This window comes from Protomyctophum bolini (genome assembly GCF_963924005.1).
Source record: "Protomyctophum bolini genome assembly, chromosome: 2".
Taxonomy (NCBI): Eukaryota; Metazoa; Chordata; class Actinopteri; order Myctophiformes; family Myctophidae; genus Protomyctophum; species Protomyctophum bolini.
The window spans coordinates 467225-481108 of record NC_137863.1 but is presented as its reverse complement, the minus strand read 5'-3'; the positions used below and the strand labels follow the sequence as shown (position 1 = coordinate 481108).

At 43.1% G+C, this 13884-nt stretch overlaps 1 protein-coding gene across 1 annotated transcript in view; it reads left to right on the top strand.

Annotated features, from left to right (window-relative positions):
- The window catches only part of znf740a (zinc finger protein 740a), a 51205-nt gene that overhangs the window by 22350 nt on the left and 14971 nt on the right, over positions 1-13884 (top strand). Inside the window, exons 8-16 of the mRNA XM_080785024.1 lie at positions 361-444; positions 1684-1767; positions 2946-3029; positions 4336-4419; positions 4994-5077; positions 5914-5997; positions 9387-9470; positions 9968-10051; positions 11841-11924. Of these exons, the coding sequence (XP_080641150.1) occupies positions 361-444; positions 1684-1767; positions 2946-3029; positions 4336-4419; positions 4994-5077; positions 5914-5997; positions 9387-9470; positions 9968-10051; positions 11841-11924 (756 nt within the window). The remainder of the gene's footprint in view (positions 1-360; positions 445-1683; positions 1768-2945; positions 3030-4335; positions 4420-4993; positions 5078-5913; positions 5998-9386; positions 9471-9967; positions 10052-11840; positions 11925-13884) is intronic.

The following is a 13884-nucleotide window of genomic DNA, read 5'->3' as shown; positions in this document are numbered from 1 at the left end:
GTGATGACGGCTATGGCCGTTATTAGCCCAAGGAGTGTTTTTATGCAAAACGAATGCTTGGAATGGACTCGGCATCGTGAAAACACCCTAGTTTGACATGTCACATGCTACTTAAAGCAAAAGGAACATTTGAAATGATTTGCCTTATATAGGATGTCTATGGTGGCCATACTGTACAGGCCTTTTTCAACACTTCCCCTCAGACAATTTCAGGCAACTTTTTGTATGTTATTCAGGACATAATGTAAGATACAAAATCAGCTGAGTTTGGTTTTTTTTGCAATTAGTTGGAGGTTGAGCCCTTTTTTCCCACATAATGCCTGTACTATAGCTAACCCTCTGTGCTCTGTGTGTGCGTAGGGGTGAAGCCGTACGCGTGCTCCATGTGTGACATGAGGTTTTTCCAGCGGTACCACCTGGAGAGACACAGCCTCACACATACGGGTATGAGAGACACAGCCTCACACATACGGGTATGACAGTCCATTTAATAACCGTATACCCATCCTATAGTAAAAGTAAAACAAACCTGGTCAAAAAATTCAAAATATCATGGAGAAAAGATCCCTTAAAGACACAGATTTTTTTCCAGACTGTCTAGAAAAGGGGGGGGTCGTATTTGTCCGTCATAATATTAGTTATGACGGTATTTCAGATCCTGTACCCAAACATGAGAAGGACGGTATCGACATTTTGTTTCATGCGTCCGTCCGTCCGTCCGGACAAAGACGTTTTAATGAAAAACAGTGGATTAAGAACCTCAACACGGACTTTCCTGGAGGCTTAAACATAATGCCTAAAATCAGATCTTGAACACAACAAAACTTAAACTCAGGATTAAACTGGAGAAATCTAAAAGTGATTGGATCAGACTTCCTTCGGATACATGGCGAATGCATTTATTCCTTGCAACATGTGTGTGTAGGCACAGTGCACTGAAGTCTTTTAATTCCCCCCCTCCCTCCCTCCCCAGCTCCTGTTTCTTTTTTTTTTTATAAATGGGAAAACAAACCGTAACGGGTACGTCGTGACAAATGTCATTTTGTATCTTAAAAAAACCCCACAGAAATGGTCTTTTTTTGTATTTATTTAGTTAACCCATTCTGACCTGAGATCAGATTCATACGAGGTTTCCACTGGAAACGCACTGGGTCGGATTAACCCATTCTGACCTGAGATCAGATTCTAAAAATGTCAGTCGTTCTTCGATTTTTCAAAAAATAGCAGACCTACAAGCTCGTAGCGCGCCACTCGGTGGCGCGCTATGAGCTTGTAGATCTGCTATTTTTCAATAGCTAAAGCATAACTTAATGCTTACGTCAAAAGGGGTTCCCGTTCAGAATGGGTTAAAACAACACTCGTGTGCTTCACTTTCCGACAGTGTTTGAAGAGGTTGTCGCTGTGATTATACAGTCCACACAGTCGCTGTTGTCAGGCGGAAAAAAACCCTCTCTTTTTCCCCCCGTAAATCAATGCCCAAATTGAGACCAGTTATTAGCCCGCAGACCCCCGTTAGAAAAGACGGCCCAGGAGACACTCGGTGTGTAGAGAGACGCATGACTGAAATGCCGCTATCCTCCTTCTTGTGAAGCCCTATTCAAATTTTATACTTTTGTCTAATACTTTTGTCTATATGAACAATATATACATATATATATAAATGACTCTTTATGTGTGGTGTAGGGGTGAAGCCCTACGCTTGCTCCATGTGTGACATGAGGTTTTTTCAACGCTACCACTTGGCAAGACACAGTCTCACGCACACGGGTACGGAACGGGTTCAATACTTTCTCTTTTGCACACACACACACACACACACACACACACACACACACACACACACACACACACACTAGAGCCCAAATAATGCTGTCTGTGATGTCTGTAGGCTGGCAGAATAACACCCTCATACGGGGCTGTCTGTGATGTCTGTAGGCTGTGACATGTCTGTAGGCTGTGACATTTGTGACATTTTGATTGCCAATTTAGAGACATTTCGAAGGTTTTAAAACCTATTGCTCTCATCACATTACAATACATGAATAAATGTAGCTCCAGATTCATATTATAGGCCCATTGGAATAACGTGAGAATAGTCCTTTGATGTCCATTGCTTCCTATGTTTTCACATTAACCTTTTAGTGTGTAGATAATTGAATGTATTCTATCATGTACAGTAGATGAATAGTTGCTGACTGCTCTGTAATGTATTCTATATATAATTGACAGTAGATGACTGCTCTGTAACAGTAGGTTTAAGGTGGCGATCAGACGACAGGCTTTGAAAACGTGACACACGCTAGCTGGACGAACGAACGCACGCACTAGCGCGCGTTAGCACGCTAGCTGGCGAACGGACGCACTGGCGCGCGTTAGCTCGCTAGCTGGAGAACGGACGCACTGGCGCGCGTTAGCTCGCTAGCTGGCGAACGGACGCACTAGCGCGCGTTCCACCGCCATGGCCTAGACATTTAGAAAAGAACAAAGAGAAAAGCATCGAAACGTTGAGTTAGCTTCAACGTTGCAACACTAAGTCTCATCCGTCGTTGGCGGTCTGACGTCCTGGTGGAAACCTCGGGGGGGGGGGGGGGGGGGGGGGGGGAGAAGGAAGGGCTGGTGTTTCTAGTTTTCAGCGTGCTGGTGTGATCGCCGTCGTAAGCGTTGTTTTGTTGTGATCTGGCTACTTTTGGCGTGTCTTTTCTTTTAAATACGCTTGGCAAAAAAACCCTGTTGCAGTTCTCAATTTAGGCCTGATTTGATATATATATCTCTCTCTCTATTTCTCATAAATAACCCGATGTTTAAGAACAACAAAACACCCCAGATATATATATATATAAATATTCCTTAGCTTGTTTTCATGATGATTTTCTGAATAATGCTTCCCCCTAGATTGAGCCAGAACATTTGGGGGCTAATTGTCTGTCCGTTGTGTGTGTGCGTAGGGGTGAAGCCGTACGCTTGCTCCATGTGTGACATGAGATTCTTCCAGCGGTATCACCTGGCGAGACACAGCCTCACGCACACCGGTAGGCTAGCTCACTGGGCCGTCCGTCCGTCCATGTTGTCCCTGTTGTTACTGAGAATGCTCTAGTCTTTTTTAACCTAATCGGAAAGCGTTTTATATTAGATATAAAAAAGATCTCTCGAAGGTCGCAGTTAAGTTCTGAGAAGGTTTCTTGTTGTTGTTGTTGTTGGATGCACACACTGAGGCAGGGCGAAGAGTGTGAGAAACGGTTGGAGGTTTCTCTGGCGGAGTGTGAGTGTGTGTGTGTGTGTGCGTGTGTGTGTGCGTGCGCATTTACTGTGGAGCAGAATGCGGGCACCTAAGCACAGAACCATCGTGGTAACAATCCAAATATACCAGGGGTTGCCAAGAAGTGTGTGTGTGTGTGTGTGTGTGTGTGTGTGTGTGTGTGTGTGTGTGATCCACAGATGTAATCGACTCGCCTTTTTCTTCCACTGATCGTCCTGTATCACTGTGTGTACCCCCCCCCCCCCTCCCCCTCCCCCCCCAACAAAAAAAAGAGAATCCTTTAACTGGATAATTTGTACAATTTGCCAAATACTTGATCCAGAGCATATAGACCACCGTGTCTTTTCAGCAGCAGCATGGTGTGATAGAAGTAGTTAAATGTTACCGTGCTGAAACATACATATATATATATATTATATTTTCATGTCTCCATCATCTACCATAGCTAATGTTGTGCTACTCTTTATGTGTGGTGTAGGGGTGAAGCCCTACGCTTGCTCCATGTGTGACATGAGGTTTTTTCAACGCTACCACTTGGCAAGACACAGTCTCACGCACACGGGTACGGAACGGGTTCAATACTTCTCTTTTGCACACACACACACACACACACACACACACACACACACACACACACACACACACACACACACACACACACACACACACACACACACAATAGAGCCCAAATAATGCTGTATGTAATGTCTGTAGGCTGGCAGAATAACACCCTCATACTGGGCTGTCTGTGATGTCTGTACTCTGTAGGCTGGCAGAATAACACCCTCATACGAGGCTGTCTGTGATGTGATGTCTGTAGCCTGGCAGCGTAAGCGTCTTGACTAGTCTGGCTGGTCTAACTACAGTCCTCTAGTTAGACTAATGGGATTGATAAACAAACTGACTGAAATACTAGTCCCCTGTCAGTCATCATCATCATCATGCCAGTTCTTCTGTTGGCATGTCTTGTACAGTACTGTACTGCAGTTTGTTCGTGAATGAATGGGGTGTATCCTCCCAGATCCTTACGAAAGGTTGTCGCTGTGTGTGTGTGTGTGTGTGTGTGTGTGTGTGTGTAGGGGTGAAGCCTTATGCTTGCTCCATGTGTGACATGAGGTTTTTCCAGAGATACCACCTGGCGCGACACAGCCTCACCCATACGGGTACGTGTGTCACCCCCCTGAGCCCCCCCTAGGTGGTAGTAGAGTGGTCAGTTTGTGCCTAGTAGTGTCAGAATATAATATGTTCACATGCAACGATTAATGTCTCATAAAGACCAACGACCCATATTCATAATATTCATTATTTAACCCATTTTGGTGTTGTTTTTTACACTTGGAGAACGGGAACCCCCTTTAGGTGTTCAGGTTGCTATGTACATGTATATAGCGACATTTGTAATTTTCGAATAAATATTTGACGTTTTTCTAGAAAACTTGGGGACTGCTGTGGGGGTTTTTATTTTAAATGTGAACTTTCAGTAGTTTTCACCGCGGCGTTCGCTCGTTAGCGGCGTTCTTCAGAGCAGACATTTATTTGCACTATGGAAAGGAAACTAGGTGGAGCATTACACAGAAATTGTCATAAGAATAATTGAGTCAAATTAAGCATTACGTCAAAAATGTGTGCCTGCCAAAATGCTATGCTATGTTGTGTATAATAGTAATATAATACATCTTCTATAATATACATCTCCTCCCGAGAGCGGTCACTAAAGTCTGGTACTGTTGCGTTTAGGGGTGAAGCCCTACGCTTGCTCCATGTGCGACATGCGTTTCTTCCAGCGCTACCACTTGGCGAGACACAGCCTCACTCACACCGGTATGATCATATTTACCCTCTTTTGTCTCCCTGCAAACCTTCCTCAATGTACAGCAAATAGGGTTTCTCCAACGATAACCTTGATATATATATAAAAAAAATATCATCAATATATCATATTATATAATTAGTTCCCCCTTCACAGAAGAAACCAAATAATGGATTTTTTTGGCTTTGTTGGAAAACTGTCCACTTAACAAATGACTCTGAAATCTTTCTGTGACTTAACTGTTACTGTTGCAAACATAAAAAAAAATAATAATAATAATAATTAGAGCACATTACACTAAAAACACATTTAATGCGATAAATTCAGACTTTATATTTCTTTTTTGAAATATGACAAAACGACAAGGCTCCAGATCTAAAAGATACTCCATGTAATCAAATGCCTTCAAGGCGTCAAACAAACGCATGTCATGACCAGCTAAATGGTCACAAAACTAATTCTACACGGCGTGGCATGATGAGGAAATGTGGTTTACGGCATTATCTGAGCTACGAAAACCCAGAGATCGGAGTCGTTGATAATCGTGTCTGAAGGTTTCTGAGCATCGGAGGTTTTGGTGTAATGTCCTACTAAGCGAGTAGCTGTAGTTGTGTTAGTGCATGCTTTTTGTTAACCGTGTCAATGCTTTTTATTTTAACATAACGTCTTGCATGTAACTCACTAAAACCTCACTAGCATTTACATTCGTTTCTGTTGCTTGTTTTTTTTTTATTGCACTTCATTGTTTAGTGGTTGTTGTTCAAACCCACCTAATTATTAATGATAATAATAATAATAATTACCACCCCAGTGTAAATGTGCGCTAACGTTGTTGTGCTCTGTCTAGGGGTGAAGCCATATGCCTGCACCATGTGTGACATGAGATTCATTCAGCGTTATCAACTGGAGAGACACAGCCTCACTCACACCGGTATGTGTTCCCATCGTCCCCTCTCTCTCTCTCTCTCTCTCTCTCTCTCTCATTCATTCATTCATTCATTCTAATGCTTGATCGTGCATGATCGCCCCGCCCGGCCGTTGATTATTCTCTACGTGGCTGCATCAAACTCGAGTTTGTATTTCCTCCTCCTCCTCCTCCTCCTCCTCCGCTTCACGTTTTGTATTTCTCCTCCCACCTGCCCGTTGCTTCATGCTTGATGTGTCCGTTATCCACAGAGAGGTCCCTAAGTACTTGAACAGCAACTTATTATTTTTTTGCTCGAGAATTTAAAAGCAAATTGAATTAATTCAACCCAGAGCGAGTCGATCCTTTGGACAGATTCTGTGACTAGTTCTCACACGTGTAAGAGGAGTCGCTTTTCCACATGTAGTACCCGTAGTGTCCTCTAGATGACGTGAAAAACAGATATTTAACCGACGGGTTCATTGTTTGGTATTATTGTATGTTTTTTTTGCATAGAACGCACATCGTCGGCAGCTGTGATGTATACCTAGGCTCTAATGGGGGCCATTTTGGAAAGAACCTGGGGCCCCTTCCCTACTTCCGTCACAGGTGTTTCCGATGATGATTGTAACTCTTGATAGTGTACAAGTAGAACCAAATGGGTCCCATATGGGTAAATGGAACAGCCGTACATTTTTATCATCCGTAACACCTGTGAAGGAAGTAGGAAGAGGTAGAGCCCATTACAGCTGAATGCTCTCATGTCGGTAAAGAGTCGGCAGCTTGGCTGCGACTGCGCAGCTCGGCTGCGCCTGCGCCGGTCGGCTAAATTACATTAGGCTAAATGACTTGGTAAGAAACGAGGAGTCACAACTTTGAATCTTTGCCACGCTACTCCAAAATAGTCTGGCTAGGATTCTTCAAAACGGTATGATTTAACGCATCTTTACATTGATAATCCTAGTATCCTGAGTCAGATCTATATAATTAAACTATGCATATATATATATATATACTATATAGTGCTATGTCTACATAAAATGCTATAAGATTACATATAATGCTATCTAAGTCTACATAAAATGGTATCTAAGTCTACATACAATGGTATCTAAGTCTACAGGAAATGGTACAATGAAACCGTATCAAATGTGAAGTGTTCGTCATGCGTGGAGTCTGCAGGACAAAAAGCAACGCAGTACGCGACATATAAAGTGTGGCGATATTATTATATATATATTTTTTTAAATAAATCCAGTAAGCACATAAAGCCAAAACATGAATTATTGTTGCTACCCAAATACTTAAGGAGTTCACTGTTAGGAGCCAGGGTCCTGGAAAGGGATTGTTGGTGTTGTACAGCATTATGCTATAATAGTGACCATTGTCGTTTTTATTTCACCTAAATCTTTAAACGTAACGTTTAAAGATGACCGTGTGTTGCTGTATATAATGTACGTATCATTTCATCACAGTCGACAGGCCTTCAGGGACAGTGTCACACTCTATCACATGGCTGTTCTGTTTCTATCTTCAGGACAGTGTCACACTCTATCACATGGCTGTTCTGTTTCTATCTTCTTTTAACCCATTTAGACCTGAGGACGATTATATCGGTGGTTCTCAGACTATTTCATGTCAAGGACCCCCAGAATTATCTGTATTTTGCCGCCGACCCCCATCTGAAAATATGTTGTTCCAGGGACCCCCCCACCCCCCTCCCACCCACCCAGAAGCAAAGATTTGAGTTTAAAAAACAAAAAACGTGCGCTGTGAAATAATATATATTCAAATATTTGCGTGGCAAAATAGCAGATCTACAAGCAGCTCGTAGTGCCGGCACTACGAGCTGCTTGTAGATCTGCTATTTTTCAATAGCTAAACATAACGCATACATGACGACGCACCAAAAAAGGGGTTCCCGTTCTGAATGGGTTAAGATCTCTTAAATGTCTGTGCTGCAAAAAAAAAAAAAAAAGCTCTGCTGAATCCTTTTTTTGTTTTGTGCAGAGATTGCTGTTGTTCACCAACTGCCTAAAATTGTCTTGGCTCACGACGATCAGCGTGATTAAAAATTGAAGAAGTTTCCCCCTGTGCAGAAATAAAAGTGGAGCAGCTGTAGATGGGAGTTAAAGTTCCGCCCACACCTCCCCAAACACGACCTCCTTGCCTGTCAGTGTCTGCAGAGGGAGGGAGGGAGGGAGGGAGGAAGCCATTTGGAGAGCCATGCGCTTTGATTCACTCCCCATCTTCTTCTTACAAGCAAACCGTGGCGCAAGACCGTGCACAAATGGAACGAGTTACAGACCCATAAGGCTCCATTTGTTTCCAAACTATCACTTATCTGGGGACCCCCTTGGGGGGGTCCCCGGACCCCACTTTGGGAACTATGATGTCTTTTATCCCAGTTTTATCCCCTGACTTCTGATATTATTGAGAAACAAGACCATGCTTCAGTGTTTTTGCACCAAACTGCAGTCTTTTTTTACACGACTGAAGATTATGCAATTTACTACTAAAGTATTAAAAGAAGCGAGACAGTGACATTGATCTGGCCTGCTGTGTTCTGGCTATAAAGCTACACGGCTGTGTTCTCGTTATAAAGCTACAAAGCCATGTACACAAGTCTGGGGATTATAATTCATGCTCCAGTTTTAGCATAAATAAGGTGGACCACCGAAAAACCACAACGTGACGACCCTGAGCCCTGCGGTGGCAGTGACGGCTTCGTCGGCGTGTCACCGTCTCGCCTAAAACCGGAGCATGAAGAGGTCTTTAAGACGCAGGATTGACGACGTGTGTCGTCGTCGACGTCGTCATGATCGTTTGCTTCTAAGAGGAAGGTCTTCCCTGTAGGTCCGCTTGTGTTTCTGGGGTGTGGGCCGGACGGCCAACACACTGTAGTAGTGTATAGTAGTTCTATAGATGTTCATATTTCTGGATACAGAGGAGATGGTGTTGGCATAGCGCCGTCAAACGGACCGAGGCGTTGGGAGTGTTCACATTTGGCCCGATCGTGTGTCTAGATTTGGATTCTGATTATTTTAGCCTGGCTCTTATTTTGAAGGTAAACTAGCTGCTAACAGTCGTGAACCGACCACATGGACCTTGTGAATTTGAACATTGGCCGTTGAAACTATTGCAATTACAGGCCCCTTCGATAAGACCAGTTCCTAATGGGAATAGGAGATGCATTTTGACGACAGGCTTGGGGGGAGAGAAACATTCTCCTACGTTAGACAAAGCGCTGATGAGTACAGCAAAACTTTACTAAGCTTATTGGGATTAGTAAAGTTTTACATTGATCATTTTTGGCAGTTGCGTTTCCCCCCCTTTTTTTTGTATTATTTTCCTACATCTTTACATAATTATATACCATATCTTTATGATGCTAAAGTTGGGTCTTCTGTGTGTAGGGGTGAAGCCGTACGCTTGCACCATGTGTGACAAGAGGTTTTTTCAACGCTACCACCTGGCGAGACACAGCCTCACTCATATGGGTATGCACTGCAGCGCCTGACCAATCTTAAGATAGGACCCATGTTCATATTTAATATCTTGCATACTTTGACTTTTACTCTTTGTATTAAGTAACTGTACATTGATGTGTATACATGATGGGTGAGCCTTATCGTCAGTATTTAGTAACTGTACATTGATGTATAATTTATTATTACCACTAGATGACATCATCATCAGCTCATGTGATGTGTTGTGTAAGTGGATTTAAGATCTGTGACCCCTTTTTAATTTATTTTTTCGATAATTTAAAACGTTGAAAAATTTGAGACAAACAAACGTTGTTGTTCAAGTAACCCTGTAAGTAATTCCAGGGTGTGAAATTGGTTATTAACCACCCATAATCAATTTAGCTACGAATGATGATTTTTTTTTATTAACTTTTTTGAAATAGGACTAGGATTTTGTGTGTCCCCCTCCTCCCCCTCCCCCGAGTAACACACACACAGTAACACGTTGCTACTCTGGCGGTCTCTAGGGGTGAAGCCGTACGCTTGCACCATGTGTGACATGAGGTTTTTTCAACGTTACCACCTGGCGAGACACAGCCTCACTCATACGGGTATGAGTCCGTGCACCGTGCGCACCACATGACTATATTAGCCAATAGGGTTAGGGCTAGCCCACCACATGACTCTATATTAGCCAATAGGGTTAGGGCTAGCCCCACCACATGACTCTATATTAGCCAATAGGGTTAGGGGCTAGCCCACCACATGACTCTATATTAGCCAATAGGGTTAGGGGCTAGCCCACCACATGACTCTATATTAGCCAATAGGGTTAGGGGCTAGCCCCACCACATGACTCTATATTAGCCAATAGGGTTAGGGCTAGCCCACCACATGGATTTTATGCTCATTTAAACTCTAAGATTAGCCCCTCCCCCAAAAAGTCTTAAAGACGGAGTTCCGTGATCAACCCCCCCCCGCCCAAAAAAAAAAAAGTTTATCAGGTACTATGATTATACTATGAGGACATTTTCCTTACCTTAAGTGAATAAAGGCCTATTCATAGTCTGGATCTTCGGTGGTGAGGTGACCACCGCTCCGGTGGTGAGCTGACCACCGCTCCGGTGGTGAGCTGACCACCGCTCCGGTGGTGAGCTGACCACCGCTCCGGTGGTGAGGTGACCACCGCTCCGGTGATGAGGTGACCACCGCTCCGGTGGTGAGCTGACCACCGCTCCGGTGGTGAGCTGACCACCGGAGGTTGAAATAACGTTGAGCGGTGGTGAGTGAAAACAGAGAGAAGGGCTGGAGCGGTGGCGGTGGTTTGCTCTTCACCACGGCTCAGTGACGTCATGTTGTAGTTCGGTGGTCACCTCAGTGACGTCATGTTAAAGGTAGAGTAAGTGATTTCACGCAAAAAACCTTAGGTTTCGTTTTTGGCTGTGGGACCTAAGCCTTCGTCCAATCAGGATAGAGAGTCAAAAAACGAAACCTAAGGTTTTTTGACCCCCAGGGGTTAACTGGGGACAGGGAGGAACTCCTTATATGGTCAGCACACTCTATAGTAGAGAGGATTATCACAACAAAACAAAAAAATGAGTGATATTTGAATTAAGTGAAATCACTTACTCTACCTTTAACTCCATAGACACAATACAGAAAAAGGTAAAAAAAAAGATCACGGCACCCCCTCTTTATCTTTCCATCAATTCCACACCCTGTGAAGCCTTGCATTGTAGTTATTTATCTTGATGACCGGGTGGTGAACTAACGTAGGGCTTCATGGGATGTGTAATTGATGCACGATAAGTCATTTTTGAGGGGATGAACTACTCCGTCTAAGCTAATAGACTACAATCAAGCATTTGGTGAGAATTCCTCGGCCTCATACACACACACACACACACACACACACACACACACAATGTGTGTTCTGTCTGTGTTTGATGGCTGCCTCAATGCTTTTGACAAACAATGTTTGGTCAAACCATGTGACTCCCATGGGGGGGGGGGGGGGGGGCATTGTGGCGGCCATTCAACACGGAACATGTGTTTGATATGTGTGTATGAGGCCCTGGCTAACTGAACTTCCATCTTCAATACAACAAAGTGTAATGAATCTGAATTAATCTGGTGTATTTTTGACATTTGGTCTTTTGTTAGGCTCTAAAACATTCAGACTGATGGATCAATCATATTTTACACGTGGGAAAAAACCATTTAACTGAATTAATAATCTCCCCCTTTTTCCTCCATTGTGTGCATGAATGAATAATTCAATTGGCATACAGCATATACGTGTGGTTAATAACCAATAGCTTTCTTTTTGAGACATTTCATTCCTATTATTAAATCAAACTGAGGCTGGGTACTAAAATGTCACCTGTCTGCTGCGTCTAGGTGTGAAACCTTACGCTTGCACCATGTGCGACAAGAGGTTCTTTCAGCGCTACCACCTGGCGAGACACAGCCTCACTCATATGGGTATGACCGCGCCCACCTTACCCATGCCACTGACATCAGTGTGTACACAAGGTCAGACAGCTTAGCACATTATCCTCTAACTTTCTTTAAAAAACAGCTTGGGACATATCCGTTCACATTCTGCCTGCTCTAGTCTAGCCTTATCGTACGTTAGTTTAAATGGAGGGGGGGAGGGGGGTCCTATCTTGTATCTTATCCCTAAACTATTTTGCCAATATTTTTTTTGTGTTGCAACTCCTATATACTCCTTTTGTGGTGCAACTCCTATATAGAGCTGTGTGTGTGTGTCCCTGTGTCCGAGCACGAAAATAGTGTTATAGCGTTTGTTCACCACCAAGTGTCACTGTTGCACAGCCTAACACACAGACACACACAGGCCAGGGAGGAGGGCTTGTACAGTACAGTACAGTACAGTACAGTACAGTACAGTACAGTACAGTACAGTACAGTACAGTACAGTACAGTACGACTCACCTCAGATGGGTCAGATTTTTCTTTTTTACTATTTTGAAGAAAAATAATATTTTTTAAAATAGTTCAAATGGACGATCTACAAGCTCACAAAGTGGTCGATGCAGATAGGACAGTTGAACTGTTTCAAAATGTTTTTAGAAATGGTCAAATACGGCGAATAAGTTTAGCAATAAGGGTAAGGCATAAGATAGGGCCCTATACAGCACTGTGACATCACAGCATTGTGACATCATCAGCTCATGTCATGTGTTTTTAGTTGTGGACTAAAGAAATGATAAATAACAAAAAAAACATATTGAATCGGGGGAATACAAATTGAATTAGTAAATACATCTGTGTGAATTCCCTGGAAGTAAAACATAAATGAAGTGGTTTAACAACCCATCAATTCTGAATAGGAACAACATGTATCAATGCTATTATTATTACCATTATCATTATTATTATTATTATTGCATATTGACTGTGAAGCACGTGATGACATCCAAAGCTTCTTAAAGTAATACAATGAATGCTCTGCGTTTAGGTGTGAAACCTTTTGCTTGTACCATGTGTGACATGAGGTTTGTTCAGCGTTACCACCTGGCGAGACACAGCCTCACTCATTCGGGTATGCGTCCTCATACCTCTTATCGATCACTCTTATCAGGTTAGAACTCATTAGGCCCCACCTCTCCTTACTCTGTAGGGTTATCACTTGTTTACACTCCCTTGGGTGCACAGATCAGGATTCAGACAGTGACATTTGCGCCGTAGTCTGTTTTAAGTCACTGGAATGTGCATTTCCGGGACGAGCCCCCATTTATGTGTTACGAAACCCCTTGTTGTCTAGGGATGAGTTTGTAACGGAGATAGTTTACCAGGTTGTTGAGCATAAAGGCGCGAATAATTGGAGACACCACAGTTTAAAACGGTTAAAAAGGTGCAAGGTGCTTTTCACTCTGTACTCAAAATGTTAGGAAGTATTTACATAATGATAAGTGAGAAGTCGGGAAGGCGCTGAGGCTCTCGTTGCGAAGACAACCTACTACTATGCGAGGGTTTTGTTCAGAAGTAGGTTATTGATCGGGTTATTGATCAGGGTTGTTGGCGAGTCTGGTTTGCTAATTGCCGGTAATTGTGTTTACAAAAAAAGGCATAATACAGAGCGGTGACATGTTCTATATATCACGATCGACCTCGTGTAGTAAATGTTCCATCAAGTTGGTCATTCTGGTTTCATGTCACACTGCCATAGAGTTGATTCATTACCGCATTGAACTGGAGTGTGTAGAAATAAAGCACGCCTACACCGCAATCTACACCATGTAGAGTTGAATAAAGCATCGCCTACACCTCAATCTACACCATGTAGAGTTGAATAAAGTATCCCCTACACCTCAATCTACACCATGTATAGTTGAATAAAGTATCGCCTACACCTCAATCTACACCATGTAGAGTTGAATAAAGCATCGCCTACACCTCAATCTACACCATGTAGAGT